The 16,099-nt window shown below is 39.7% G+C and overlaps 1 protein-coding gene across 1 annotated transcript in view; it reads left to right on the plus strand.

Moving 5' to 3' along the window:
- The first annotated feature begins 6,540 nt into the window (after window positions 1-6,540).
- AKAIN1 (A-kinase anchor inhibitor 1) overlaps window positions 6,541-16,099 on the plus strand; it is a 60,311-nt gene continuing 50,752 nt past the window's right edge. Inside the window, exon 1 of the mRNA XM_019815043.3 lies at window positions 6,541-9,879. Within this exon, the coding sequence (XP_019670602.1) occupies window positions 9,864-9,879 (16 nt within the window). The 5' untranslated portion in view covers window positions 6,541-9,863. The remainder of the gene's footprint in view (window positions 9,880-16,099) is intronic.

The raw sequence follows: 16,099 nt of genomic DNA on the forward strand, positions 1-16,099 counted from the left end.
GGCTCACTATCTTCTCCACCCTCTGTGCACCTACCATCCAGGAAGACTTCAATAGCCCAGACACTTCTCTCTCGGGATTCTTTCATTTCCTCTGCCCTCAAGCAGTCACTTCACAGAGCTGCTCTCAAGACCTTGTCATGCAGAACAGCTTCACCTTAAACTCCCAAATCCTGCCTGAGTTTTGTTAGTCTGATAGGAAAAAAAAAAAAAAAATAGGATAAAATAGGCAGAGAGGGAAAGGGATTAGGACCTGAGGTCCCTGGGCGGGGAAAGATATTTGGGAACAATGCAGGGAGTGTCTGGCCAGAGCAAAGTCCCTCAAGGCAATTCCCCCTCAGGTTTCCTTCAGGAATTTGACAAAAGACCTGACTAAAAATAAGTAGACCCCAAAGGAACTGGTCTGGCCAGAGACCGTGGAAGTGAGCCAATCAGGAATGGACAACCCAGCACCTAGAGTTATCCAGCCAGTGAGGGTAAAACCTGAGAAGGAACAAGGGGGGAGGGAAGGGGCAGGGCCACCAGCACCTTAACAAGGACCCTTGACTATTGTCCTGGGGCATGTCCCCTCTCTGTATAGAGAGCTTTCCTACTATTCTTCCCTTCTGATCTTATAACTCTAAGAAACTTTTACCTGCTGCTAATTTTCTGTCCACCTCTTCTTTCTTCAAAGCAGCGAAACAAAGAATCCCAGGTATTGTGGTAAAAAGTCCTGCAATATATTAGACTCTGCTCTCCCTCTCCTGGTGCTGGCCTTTCAACCTCACAACTTAGAGTCCAGAATGACCTCTTCTTTTCTGTCTCCCTTAGAGAGTTCCTCATGCCTTAACTTCTTTACCTCCCCAAATTGGACATAGTGGCATTCTCACGTGTTAAAGGAAAAATACAACAGTCATCAATGTTGAAAAGATCATACTGGCTTTATGCAGTGATTCTTGAACTGGGCGCTATCCAATCTAGTAGACAGAAAGCTCTGAAGAGCTGCGGAAGGTAGGAGGTTTTCATAGACCAACGTGATCAGGAACAAGGAAGTCATAGCGGGCATTTGCTGATTGGTTACAGCAGGGTCACTTTTCTTGCAGGGAGCAAAGGGAAGTCTTGGAGGCTGGCCAAGGAACGTGCGCTGAGCAGGCAAGCGCTGATTGGTTGGCCGAGGCCTTCCTTTGCTGGGAGAGCCAAGCATAGACAGTTGGGTAAGGTTTGGTCTGCGGGCATGGGGGCTTAGCATGCACGACTCCCATTTTAAGCTTACTGTAGATCTTTTAACACATCTGTACCCTGATTTCATGAAACCATGCCACTGGAAACCTCTGTAGATAAATATTTGCAGACCTCAGCTGTGTCTCAGTGTTCTTCTCTCCCTTTGCCTCTCCTTTGCTCCTACCTTCCCCTGCTTCTTTTTTTTTCCTACTAGACTCTAAGCTACTTGAGAGTTTACCTGTGTCTTATTCCTCTGAATCTTTAGTATCCGATCCTGTTCTTAGTATTGATCCCCTGATCAGTAAATGCATGTTGAATAAATGAATAAAGAAAAGAATGCTTATTTTGAAAATAAGTTGTAAATGTTATAACTATTTACTCATTCTCCAGTCACTCATATTGACTAAATACAATAATTCAAAACCGTTGAACAGAAAATGTGAAATTTGATTTAACGTATTTTTAAAAATTAGGTAACATTGAGTTAGCATGTTTTATAGTTGATTCTAGTTCTCAAAATATTCCAATTTTAGGATATTCTTATCCATATTTCTATTTATTAGAAATATCAGATTGTCACAAACTCTTTTAGAACAGTTATGGCAATATACGTTACATAAAGTAAAATGCACTCATTATCGTTGTACAGTTCAGTGGGTTTTAACACATGTGTATACCCATGGAACCACCAGTAACTGTGAAGATATTGCACATTTCCATCATCCCCAAAAGTTTGTGTTTTTAGCCAGTTCCAATCTACCTTTCCATGTCCCCAAGCCTCAGATAACCACTGAATTGCTTTCTGTCACTACAGCTCTTTAGCCTTTTCTAGAATTTCATATAAATGGAATCGTATAGTATGTAGTCTATTGTGTCTGGTTTCTTTTACTGAGTATGTTTTTGAGGTTTATCATGTTGTTGTGTCTCTATGCCGCAGTTTGTGTAGCCATGCAATGTTGATGGATGAGGTTGTTTTCACTTCCTGGCTGTGACGAATAAAGCTATTGTCAATGTTCATGCATAGGTCTTTGAATGGTCACAGTTTTCATTTCTCTTGGGTAACCCAGTAGGGGTGGAATGGATAGATGTGTCCTAGGGTAAGTATATTTTTAATGTCCTAAGGAACTATGAGACTGTTTTGCAACGTGGTTGTAACCTTTCACATTGTCACCAGCAATGTTTGAGCGTTCTAGTTTCTCCATATCTCATCAACACTTGGCATTGCCAGTCTTTTAAATTTTCCCCATTCTCCTGGGTGTGGTTTTTGTTTGTTTGTTTGTTTGTTTTTTAACGTTTATTTATTTTTGAGACAGGGAGAGACAGAGCATGAACGGGGGAGGGTCAGAGAGAGAGGGAGACACAGAATCCGAAACAGGCTCCAGGCTCTGAGCGGTCAGCACAGAGCCCGACGCGGGGCTCAAACTCACGGACCGCGAGATCATGACCTGAGCCAAAGTCGGATGCTTAACTGACTGAGCCACCCAGGCGCCCCACTCCTGGGTGTGTAATGATATCTCACTGTGGTTTAAATTTATATTTCTAGGGTGACTAATTGTGTTGAGAAATCTTCATATGCTTATAGGCCATTACTAATACATTCATCTTATGAAGTGTTTCTTTAAACATTTTGGCAAGTTTTTAGTTGGGTTGTTGTCTTATTGACTTATTGCAAGAGTTATGAATAAAGATGTCAGATATACATATAGTAAGTATTTTCTGTTAGTCTGTAGCTTGTATTTTTCTTAGCAGTGTTTTTCAGATAGAAGAAATATTTAATTATGACAAAGTCCCGGGGCGCCTGGGTGGCGCAGTCAGTTAAGCGTCCGACTTCAGCCAGGTCACGATCTTGCGGTCCGGGAGTTCGAGCCCCGCGTCGGGCTCTGGGCTGATGGCTCAGAGCCTGGAGCCTGTTTCCGATTCTGTGTCTCCCTCTCTCTCTGCCCCTCGCCCGTTCATGCTCTGTCTCTCTCTGTCCCAAAAATAAATAAACATTGAAAAAAAATTTATAAAAAAAAATTATGACAAAGTCCCATTCATCAATTATTTTCTTTTATGATTCGTGCTTCTTGTGTCTTATCTAGGAAATCTTTTCCTACACTAAGCTTGCAAAGGATCCCTCTCATGTTATAAGCAGATTTTTAAAATCGGTTAAAAAGCAGCCAAAGAGTCAGTATTGCTAAGTTCTTAGCTACCATGGCCTAACATAATTTTCTGGTACTGAAATCTCTGCATAGTGCACTATGACTCCTAATTCTGAATTGAACCTTTGAATAGAGATGAAGAGCTTTGAACAATTGCTTAAAAAACTCATCAGTATTTCTTTCTTCTAAAAATATTTATTACTGAAGTATAGTTGACACACCATGTTAAATTAATTTTAGGTGTACAACGTAGTGATTTGACAATTCTATATACTTACTCAGTACTCATCACTCTATGTATAGTCACTCTCTGTCACCATACCTCATTGACTATATTGTTTGTGCCATACTTTTCATCTCTGTGACTTATTTTGTAACTAGAAGTTTGTACCTCTTAATCACTTCGCCTATTTTGCCCACCCCCTACCCCCTCCCCTCCGGCAACTACCAGTTTGTTCTCTGTATTTATGAGTCTGTTTCTGTTTTTTGTTAGTTTGTTTGTTTATTTGTTTTGTTTTTTAGATTCTACGTATACACAAAATCATTTGTCTCTATTTTCACTTAGCATAATATCCTTTAGGATTATCCATATTGTGACAAAGGGCAAAACTTCATTCTTTTTTTTTATGGCTGGGCAATAAAAATTAATAAGTATTTCCGAAGGCAATGATTAAAGTTATTCCCAAACACACAGTCCAAGTGAGCAGATCTAAGAAAAGCACCCAGTTTCTCAGTTTGGACTGTATTGAGGCTCTAATCTTTGTCATCATACTTAAAAAGAAGTTTGATACTCTTTTCTTGTTTTTTCTAAAGCTTTTTTGAATTTCTCAATATATCATTTTTTTCAGTCTTTAGTATATGTATTCCTTTATTTTTTTTATTTTATTACTTTTGTTTAATCTTTATTTTTGAGACACACACAGAGAGAGAGAGAGACAGAACACAAGCAGGGGAGGAGAGAGCAGGGGAGGGGAGGGGCAGAGAGGGCCAGGAGACCCTGAATCCTAAGCAAGCTCCAGGCTCTGAGCTATCAGCACAGAGCCCCCCTACATGGGGCTCAGAACTCACAAGCCGTGAGATCATGACCTGAGCTAAAGTCCAGGCTCCCCTCTTTCTTCCTTTATTGATGCTCTTCCCAGGAAGCTCTGTTTCTATTTGCTGCCTCTTTTCTTTCTCCTTCTCATATTCCTTTCCTTTTTTTTTTTTTTAAATGAAACTCAGAATCATGTGCATGAGTAGGCATGGCATTGCATCCATGGTCTTTTAAAAAAAAATTTTTTTTAATGTTTATTTTATTTTTTGAGAGAGACAGAGACAGAATGCGAGTGGGTTAGGGGCAGTGAGAGAGGGAGACACAGAATCTGAAGCAGGATCCAGGCTGTGAGCTGTCAGCACAGAGCCTGACACAGGGCTCAAACCCATGAACAGGATGAGATCATGACCTGAGCTGAAGTAGATGCTCAACCAACTGACCCACCCAGGCACCCCTCATATTCCTTTCCTATCTTTTACTTCTCTCTTCACCTCTTGTCTTTCCAGTCTTTTTTTTCTCATTGATTTTTTCCTTCTGAAATTGCCTTAGTTTGGAACCTATATATAAACAGAGAGATTTTTGCATTTAGAATCTATTGTCTATTAACAATATTGAAGCTGAGTGGAATATTGAATTAAATGCTTTATGCTTCTTTTTAAAAACTAACCAAATTGGTTTTAATTTGAATGTTCTCAGTTGATTCCCCCTTTCCTGTTATCTAGTAAAATTAGTGCACACGTGTGTGTGTGTGTGTGTGTGTGTGTGTGTGTGTGTGTGTGTGTTGAGAGAGAGAAAGAGAGAGAGAGAGAGAGAGGGAGAGAGAGAAAGACTTGGGGAACTTTTAGTACAGAAATGGACATGGCTACATAACCCTTTGGTAGGAGAAGAAGGTCTTCAAACAATGTTAGAATTTTTCTTTCAGGAAAATATTCATTGTGCATGAGCACGCTATAAAATTTTAACTGTTCTAATTTACTTTTTCCAATAGAGAAGTTTTGCTGATGTTTCCTTTCAGAAAATATGGCTCTTTCATAGACCATCTAAAGCATCTCACAGGACTCATAAACTGCTTCATAAAATGCAAACCTACAGAGACACTGTCCTATATTCTTTAAGCCTGCAAAATTCTTTAGTATTTCCTATTTCTTTTCTTACAGCAGTATAGTCCTTATTTTCCCTTCCCTTTTATTCCATCTTCTATCATCATTTTTTTTTTCAATTTATGCCATTTCCCTCTCTAGGTGTATTTTTACTTCACTTTCTTTAAATCTTCACAGATTGGATAGCAAAAAGATTAGTTTTTCAATGTCTTCTTCCTCATTCAATTTTTCTCTTTTCATGTCTATGCCACATTCTCTCATTCCTTTTTAAATTCCTGCTGAATTCACCTCTATGGCCTTCCTTAGACAATTCAACAACTTCCGGCAGCTTTTAGATGAAAAGAGTTCTTTTCCAGCACTTCATTTCTGTAATCATTTGCAACTTATAGGGGAAGACATTTGGAAAAAAAATTATGTCAATATGCTTCATAATGAAAATGCTTCTTTTCAATCTATTTCAGCTGTCCTCAGAGATACTAAGAATTCTTTGAAATTATAGTTGGTTGAATAATGCATTAAAATAAGTATGGAGTGGGAAGAATCAGGGTATGGCTCGAGCCAAGGTGAGCTGCAAATAATGGAAACGGGGGATATTTCAAGATGGGTTTTCAAAAATTTCTATTTTTTCAAGCTCTAAAGACAGAGTAGAATAAATTAATGTTTGAGGGAATAGATGGGAACTTGCAGGAAGTCTGAGAGTTATAGCTCTAATCTGCCTCTCCTAGTTTCTTTGGAGGTTCTAATTTAATGTTTATGTGTCACATGAATCACTACCTTGTAGTGCGTCCATGTTCATTTTTGCACGAAATACTCCCCCAAGTTTCTGGGGCGCCTGGGTGACTTAGTTGGTTAAGTGTCTGACTCTTGATTTTGGCATGGGTCATGATCTCATGGTTTGGGGGACTGGGCTCCAGGCTGACAGCGTGGGGTCTGCCTGGGATTCTTTCTCTCCCTCCCTCTCTCTGTCCCTCCCTCCCTTCTCTCAAAATAAATAAATAAACTTAAAAAAAAAATAACAAAAAATATTCTCCCCAATTTTAATTATAATAGTTGATTCTATTAGGTGTTTCTTTTATTTCTTTTTTGTTTCTTCTGTGCCTTCCAGTTCATCTAGCACCTTGTTCGAGTATTCATAGGTAGGGGTGCCCAGTTTGATAAGCTCAGCATAAGAGCAGGAAAGTTGTGGCATCTAGTCCAACTTGTTCACTGTCTTGCTTCCTCTCAGTATTCCCATCATTTGGCTAGAAATGAAGGTGCTAGAACGAGGTAGATGGTAGTGGTTGCAGTGGCTGCTGCCTGTCTGGTAAATGGCTATTTCAAAATGTAGTGGATTGTTTGACTAGAGAATGAGTTGCCTTGAGTGGAAGCGTTTAAACAGAGACACAGTGAGACTATATTGGGAACTTAAGCCTCAGTTATGGAGTAAGACTGGATATATCAAAGAATCTGGCTCTTATGGTAGAATAAAAGGAAATTCTTATTTTCCTATGAGACAGTCTTATTAAATTGATCATTTATACTAAGATATAAAAAATCTAGTAGCACTATTTGGGTATGTAAATTAAACCAACAGAACAATATCTCCAGTAGTAGTAAAAATTGGAGATAATATTGTTGAATACAAAATTTACTGATGAAATCATTATAAATAAAAAAATTATTAAAGTGCTTGGATTTTACTGGGAATAATACTAATTGCTCCTGCTATGATGCAAAAACTGAATTGGGAGTATATTGTCCTCTGGCTAGGTAGCAATGATGTGTTGGGTAGAGAAAATGAAGAGTTCACAGGAGGAAGAGGGAGAAGAGCTGAGGATGGACTGAGGAGTTTTTTCTTCTGTCCTTGACCTGTTGCTTTGGATTTTACTGGATCATATTACCTGCTATTGCCATAACAAACTAATCAAAGACCCTCGTGGGACCATTTTCAGGCATTCGTTATTTCTACTACCATCTTGGCTTCTGTCTAGGTTGGAAGCCTGTGGGAATCCATGTGAGTTCCTTCCTTATTTAACATTTAGAAAAAATTACCCTCTGAGGTTGCAGGTGGCATAAATGGTTTCTTTTTAAATGCTGATATATCTAACACCTTCCTGCTCAAAATATGTTCTATGGACCAGCAGTATGCTATGGACCTGCAGTCCAGGACCTGCAGCCTGGACATCATCTGGGACCTTATTAGAGATGCAGAATCTCAGCCCCCACCCTGATCTACTGAATTATGACCTGCATTTTAAGATCTCCATGGGATGTATATGCACATTAATATTTGAGATGTACCGATTTAACATACTTAGTTCGCATTCCTGTAGGGTGTCATCTACTCCCAGTGTGTCATCAATTTCCTAGAATGGGTTTAACTGGGGCTGTGCTCTCTCTTAATTAATCGGCTAATTCATTAGCATATTTAATCCCTGCAACAAACCTTCACAACACCTTAATCCTTATATTGCAGATGAGACAGTTAAATAACTTATCCAAGGTCACGCAGCTAGTGTATAGTGGAGACGTTCTACTTGAGTCTGACTCATTTCCAAGTCTTTTTTCTTTTCCAACACCACATTGCTTTCCCTTGAATTTAATCATGAATAATTGTTTATGCATTAAGAGAATAAGGCCCAGAAAAAATAAAGGTTAGAAAGAGATCTTTGAAAGAGGCCTTCCAATCATTCAAAGATTATTTTGAAGAGTGTATCACACTTCTGGTGATAAAGCAAAGAAGGCAGAGTGAAGTACTCTTGGTCCCTGGCTTTTGGAGTAATTGGGGGAAGTGAGAGGACTGACTGCATCTCGTCATGCGCATACTTTGTCCTGCCCATCAGCTGACCTGCATCTTGCTGCTGCTGAGGCAGGTTCCATCTGTTTAAGCCTGTGTTGAGCCAGGTGCACAGAGCAGTACTGATTGTGTTATGTTGAGGCTGCCCATATGCCTCCATGCAAACTGCAGTTCAAGAGCTGTAAAACTGTTTGCATTTGAAATCTATCAGATGGCTTTGAACAAAACCAGTTCCAATAAGGCTATTTGAATGCTTTATATTTGGCAAAAGCGTGTAGAACTTATGGCCACCAACCAAATTATTAAGAAATATTGTATTTTCAGAATAGCTATATTTTCCAGGGAGAGATGCATGTGAAGAAACCCCATAAAACACTGGAGATGACCCAGGTCACTGTTTGTTCTTGGAAAACTCCATTCAGCTGCAAACAGGGAGAATAAAACCCAAAGCAACTGACATCTGCTTTGAGATTGGGGGATCCTGTGTCACGTTCGCTCTGGGGTTGTAACCCAGCTGGACTTGTTTCAAGCTGGGTAACATCTAGTCTGGGCTATCCACACTACACAAACATTTCTTGGGGGGACTAGATAATGATTTCAAAATGAGCAGTGACTTAGAAGCATGAAGTGAGTGTGGGGTGCCTCTCAGTATCTTTAGAACTTGGTGTGTATGGGGGACACAGTTATCAGTTGGATAAACGGGAGGGGAAGCACTAAAGTTTCTTGATCAGTCTCGGAGCTGTTCTCATACTTGAAGGGAACTCTGTTGACTTAACCTTTTGTAGAGTGTGTGAATTTGTCAGTGACAACATGCTTCACAGAGTTCTCTTACTTCTGCATTGGCCAGTCCTGCTCTCTCTAAACTGATGACCTTGAGGGCCTCCAAGTTTAGAAGCTTTCAGAGCCAGATTGGCTGCCTGGGAGCAGTCCTCCAGCACTCCTCACATGCTCCAGTCACCCTGTCCTTCCCTCTAGCTCTCTTTCTGACCTTAGAAGACTGAAATTGAGAGGCGGAGAGAAGTCATGGAATCCCAAGGGCCTATTCACTTTAAGGCCCCACCCCTCTATTCAGAGCCATCCAACCCGGAGAACTTAGAGTCATCCTCAGGAGTAAAGTTCTTTGAGTTATATATATATATATAAAAGGGCAAGCCCATCCTAAATGTCAGTCCAATATCCACGGGGGCTAGAGACAGCAGGTAATTAGAAGCAATTAGTTGTCCCCCTGCCGGGAAGCCGGGCAATTACCTTTTTCTCTCTTCCTCTTCCGTCCTTCCTTCTCCCGTGGAAGCGATAGAAGTGTTTTGCTCCCTAAGCAGCAGTGTACGCTGAGTTGGCACGGGAATGAGGGATGAACTGAGCAGGATTCGGTCTCCTCCTCCCGCCGCCGCGGTGGCCGCCGGCAGAGCAGTGCATTGTGGAGGCTGAGCGCGCCGCGGTGGCTGGAGCTGCGGCCCCGGGATCGCGCGGCGAGGAGCTGTCCGAGGTGCTGACCGGCCCGGCCCGCGCCCTGCGCGCCCACCTGCCCTGGACCACTCCAAGTCCTGGCTTTTCTCCCACCCCTCCGTCTGCCTTTGTGTCCTCCTCACCTAGGGGCGTAGCGGCTGGAGGAAATCATGGTGTTCGCTCCAGGTATACCTGCACCTTGCTTTTTCACCAGGTGTCCGGGCGGGGAGCGGGGAAGAGAAGGGAGAGGATAGGGAGAAAAGGCCTTTTCCTTGCCTGTTATCTGCGCGTTTTGAAGTTACCCTCTGTAAGCTAGGGGCGGGAGAGTGCCTGTGCGGAGTCTTTGCTTTTCTTCCCGGTCCCGTCCCTTCTGTCCTCTACCCATCCCCAACCTTAGTCCCGCCACTGCTCTTCCCGCTAGGCTCCTCCACATCCCACCGGAGCTCAGGCACCTTGAGAACTGGGACCTTTGCCAGACACACAGGCGCCTACGTGGGCGGGAGGCTGGAGAGATCCGGCCAGGAGTCGTGGGCTTCAGGCTACTTCGGTGGGGATCTTCTTCACAGCCACTTCCCCCTCTGCAAAAGTGGCAGAGTGACCCGGTTCCTCCCGATGTCCTGAGGAAAGAAGTGGGTGAAGCCCACGGAAGTGGGACTATAGGCAGAGGAGCGATACTCCTCAAGGAATGAGACCTGAAACTCTGGCAGCAGGCTGCAGCGCAGAGGCTGCTACTGCGGCGCCGCTGGCGCTTGCAGTGTCTTTTTGGAGCTGCCGGTGAAGGACTTTGGTCCCTTTGCTGCTATCCGTGGCTACAAGTTGGTGAAAAGTCAGATTTGCCTGCGGTCGATCGGCTTACTGGTGTGTGCATGTGTGTGTATGTGAGTAATGTGTGTGTAATTTGAGCAGCGGGGAAAGCATGGTCATTGCTAACTTAAGAAGCTGTCTCTTGGTAGATTAGATACAAGGTCTTTCAAACTACAGCCTCTGTTTTCATTAAAGACTGCTGTGGGGGGTGGGGGTGAGTGGAAAGGGGAGAATGGAAGAGTAGAGGGGACTAAAACTCTTAAGTTTGTTATGGTTCTTTCGCTTGAAATGTTCGTTTGCATTTGCTGTAGGCTTTGGACCTCAGATAGCTGGGGAGGAAAGGTATAATGCAATTTTAAAAGGGAAGAATTGAGTCTGGGTTTCAACACATTCAAATAACAAAACTTGAGAAGGGGAAGGTCCCCACCCCCAGCAGGATGGTAGCTGAGTGGCAGGAGTGAGTTTCTGTCAGTTCTGGCCCTCACTGCAGTCATTGAGTCAGAGGACAACAGGAGCCCTTCTGCTGACTATCCCAAATAATTCAATGGGGGAAAGTTGGTCCTGATAGTGAAGAACATTTATTCAGTCAACACAGGATCTGGTGAAGTTGAAAAACAATAGTTCTTTGTTGCATTTATAAACTACTTACAACTTTATAAAGGACTTTTATGCCATTTGATCTTCAAATTACCCTCTGAAGAAGTATTGTTTCTCTTTTACCACCGCAGGGAAGCTGATTTAAGATAGTCTTAGGAGCCTCAGCTGGAGTTTTCTGATTCCGCTGAACCTCTTTTTTCCTATTCCTTACAACCTATCTTGACAAAATGCCTTACCAGTTTCAGGGATAGCTGCTTTTTGGTCCAAGGTCAGGTGTAGCCAAAGGGAAATGTCCTTCCACTTCTGAGGTGAGGATGGGCTAGTGTTGTCCAGAGTTAGAATTGATGAGTGACGTTCACTAGGCATTTTCTAAAGGCATGACTGTGGGTGAAAGACTGTAAAGAGCAGTGAGTAATTCCTGGAGTGGACTGAACTGGCTTAAGCATCCCACTACTGGGACAGGGCTTTACTTTTCCATTTTTCTTCTAAGTTTTGCACTATAGGAAAAGTAGACGTTATTCATAACTGTCAGGGATGGCATAAATTGACCTGAATAGGATATGTACAGAAGCCTGTGGGGAAACATTTTTGGCTCATTTCTTCAATGTTGAGTTTTTCTTAAAAAATCATAAGCATTTTGGGGCAGTAAGAATAGGGTGCTAAAAATATTATATTAGCTTACCTTTTCATTTACTGATCATATGTCTTCCAACTCATAGAGTGTTATTATTCTGAAAGAATATCAGAACAGTGAATTATTTTTGAACTCTGCCAGGTTTTTATCATTACAGTTTCATTTCTAGGACTATTGCTTTTTCTAAATCTCTATAATCTGGAGATCCAGATGTTTTGTACTAGTCAAGGGAACTACTCCCCCACCCTTTTCTCTGAGCCAACCTAACTCCCAGGAAAGGAGGAACAGAGGCATGTTCTATGATTATTCCAAAATTACTAAAGTAAAATAAAATAAATTAGTAATACAAAATGACTATAACAAGAAATTAACATTGAACTGTTCATAAAACTGGGTCAGTTGGTACTGTGCCCTTCTAAACACATTGTAGCTCTTTGGATTTTAGCAAAGGGACAAAGGAAGCCTGAGGTCTACTTCTGTCCTTGCCTCAGCAGATTGACTTGCTTTGAATGATTCTGCTGCCTCTTTGCTTACCTTAAAGGCAAAGGTGAAAAGTGACAGAGATTCAGGAAACGAATTTCAGTCCAGAAGTACAACGTAATGAGGGAGAAATAAATGGGAATTTATAAAACTCTAGCTAGGATTCACTCTTATCACATGGTATAAAATAACCTTGCAGTCTCTTGTTTTAATTAGTCTACAGATTGTAAGGAACAGGGTTTAAGTTGGGCAGAGTCTTTGAGTGGTTTCTCAGTTTACATCGGGAATACAACTCAATTTCCTCCTTCTTATTCCATTCATGGACTTTGTAATTTAGGAGGATTTTAATTTTGTGCATTTTAATATTTTAACCCCTTAATAGAAGGGATCATGACTACGAATTATTTAATTAGATAACTAAAGCCTATCATGCATTTATTCTTCCTTCTAAAGGAATGATACAAAATTAATAACAGTTAAATGAGGAATAAAGTGTAAATATATTCATTTCTCTGTAAGTACCATATGTCCCTCAATATGGGTTAAACTAAGCTGGGGTGCGTGGCTGAGGCAAAAAACCAAAATGAAGCCCCCTGCTTTCCTAAATCTTTTATCTATTCCTCTTTCCATTCCCCAAAACTAAAGGTGGAATCTTTCTTTGTAGAGCAATGTGAGAAGATTTCGAAGCATATTACCCCTGCCAAAGGAAAGAGGGTAACATGTCATTATGGAAAAACATTTTGGCTCTGCTGCAGAATACTAAACTGACCCACATTACTTAGTCCGTGGCTATGAAAAAGCTCCCATTTGGGAGAAAAAAGTTCTGGGATATCTGGGCTTTCCATATGGTGCTGCTGGTTTTGTGGAGGAAAATCAAGGCATTATTACCAATTCATGGACAAAGTCAAAGTGGAAGAAAGAAGAAAGACCACTAGACATTGGTGTTAGAAGTGAAAAAGAGCACAAGAAAATTTCAGAATATTTCCTGACCTATTCCAGGATGAGAAAGGGTATGTTCACAGATTCAAATGGCTTTTCAATGCTCTGGTTTCATCCAAAGAATTCTAGACTGAATAATCAGATTAGCAACTCCTTCTCCCCTGAGGAAGAGCTAATAAAGAATAGACTGTGAGGTAGAAAGTGAGGACAGAAGTTTCCTTATCCCTAGGCTATCCCCCTTCTACAGCCAGTGACTGGTATATACTTCAGGAATTAATGTACCTCTCTTTGGGGATAGCCTAAATATATACTTGACTTGTTTAGATTGCCTTCAAGTGGGATATATTGTCAAGAAAAAGATCTTTCTTCTCTTTTACATGAATTAGACAAGGTATGATAACAAGGATTTCAAGGTGGAATAAAATGGTATAATTGTAAGCAATTATATAGCCAGAGTCTTGACTTCTAAGATTAGTTTGAGAAACACTTAGCAACAATAGTTCTACAGAGAGCTATCAAAATATTTAAAAAAAATATTTATTGCAAGGTAGTTATAATTTTTATTTATTTATATAAACCTCTTACCTATTCCTGAGAGAGCAATGAATAAATAAATTATATAACAAACTGTCTTAACTCTAAGGTTTACAATCTGCCAACTTGGGCAAATAAATTATCTTCTGTTAGCATAAGTATTTTTTTTTTTTACTTCTATTAATTTACTATTAAAAAACACATACAGTTAAATTGACTTTTTTGGTGTATAATTCTGTGTGTTATAACACATGCATAAAGTTGTGTAATGACCAAAAAACAGTTCCATTGTACCAAAAAATCTTCTGCTACTCCTTTGTATTCAGACACTTCTCCCCACCTATCAGGTGACTATTGATCTGTTTTCCATTCCTATAGATTTGCCTTTTCCAAAATGTCACATAAATGGAATCATACAGTATGTAACCTTTTGACTGGCTTCTTTCAGTCAGTAAATGCCACTGAGATTCATCCATACTGTTGCATATATCAAGAATTCATTCCTTTTTATTGTTGAGTAGCCTTCCATTGTATGGATGTACCAACAGTTGTTTATCACTTTCCCCACTGAAAGATATTTAGATTACGAGTTAAGCTGTGATAACCAACTTGTACATATTGTATGAATATAGGCTGATCTTATAGTAAGTATACGCTTCACTGTTCTCCAGAAATATTGTATCATTTTGCATTACCACCAGCAACTTATGAGAATTCTCGTTGCTCAGCATCCTCGTCCTTCTGATAGGTATAGAATGGTATTCATTGTCATTTTAATTTGCATTTCCCTAATGACTAATGGCTTTGATAATTTTTTTTTCAAGAACTTATTTGCCACATGTATACCTTATTTGGTAAAGTGTCTGTTCAAATCTTTTGCCCATTTTTTTTTTTTTTGGTTGGGGTGATGTTTGTTTTCATATTGTTGAGTTTTGAGAGTTCTTTTGAGGTTTTAAACCCATTGTTGGATATGTGATATGCAAATATTTTCTGCCAGAATGTGACTTGACTTTTCATTCTCTTAATACTACGTTTTTTCAGAGCAAAAGTTTTTAATTTTAATGCAGTGTAATTTAGAAATTTTTTCTTCTATAGATCTTGTTTTTGATATCATAGCTAAGAACTTTTTGCATAACCCAAGATCAGGAAGATATTCTCCCATGTTCTCCTCTAGAACTTTTGTAAATTTACATTTAGATCTAATCATGAGAGTAGATGCCTACCCTCATGATTTCATCTAATCTAACTGTCTCCTAAAGGCCCCACCTCCTAATATCATCACGTTGGAGGTAAGGGCTCCAACAAATACATTTTGGAAAGACACAAACATTCAGTTTGTAACAACTTGACTTGGGATATGTTGTAAATTATTGGTTAAGGTTTTTTTTTTTATATGAATGTTCAATTATTCTAATACCATTTGTTGAAAATTGTTTTGGCTGTTATAGTTCCTTTGACTTTCCATATAAATTTTAGAGTCAGCTTGCCTATATTTACATAAAACTGAAATTCCATGAAATCTACTGATCAGTTTGTGGGAATTAATATCTTAACTATGTTGAGTCTCCAGTCCATGAACATGATATATCTCTTCATTTATTTAGCTCTTCTTTCATTTCTTTCATCAGTATTTTGTAGTTTTCAGCATACAGATCTTATATATATTTTGATAGATTTTACCTAAATATTTCTTTTGGGAGGAGCTACTCTAAATGGTACTTAAAAATAATTCAATTTCTGGAAGTTCATTACAGAAATATAGTTGATTTTTGTGTGTTGGCCTCATTTCCTGTGATCTTGCTTACCTCTCTTATTAGTTGTAGGAGCTATCTTGTGGATTTCTAGGAGTTTTTATTAGGCAATCATGTTGTCTGTAAATAAGGATCATTTCATTTCTTTTCCAGTTTTATTCCTTTTTTGCATTGGCTAGGGCTACTAGCACTGTATTAGAACTAATAGCACTATATTAAGTAGAAGTAGTGAGAGTTGATATTCTTGATTTGTTTTTAATCTTTAGGGGAAAGCATGCAATCTTTCATTATTAGGTACGGTGTTAGTCATAGGATTTTTCACAGATGCTCTTTATATGGTCGAGGAAGCTCCTTTCTATTCCAAGGTTGCTGTGAATTTTTATCATCGGTAGACATTGAATATCATCAAATGATTTTTTTTGCATCTAATGATATGATAATGTGGGTTTTCTTTTTTAGACTGCTAATAGGATGGGTTACATTGATTGACTTTCAAATGTTGAACCAGCCTTACATTCCTAACACTCATTTGGTTATGATGCATTATTCTTTTCATATGCTGAAGGATTAAATTTGGTAGTATTTTGTTGAAGAATTTTTTGCTCCATGCTCATAATATATATAGGTTTATAGTTTGCTTTCCACACACCATCTTTGTGTGGTTTTG

This window comes from Felis catus, chromosome D3 (assembly GCF_018350175.1).
Source record: "Felis catus isolate Fca126 chromosome D3, F.catus_Fca126_mat1.0, whole genome shotgun sequence".
Classification (NCBI taxonomy): domain Eukaryota; kingdom Metazoa; phylum Chordata; class Mammalia; order Carnivora; family Felidae; genus Felis; species Felis catus.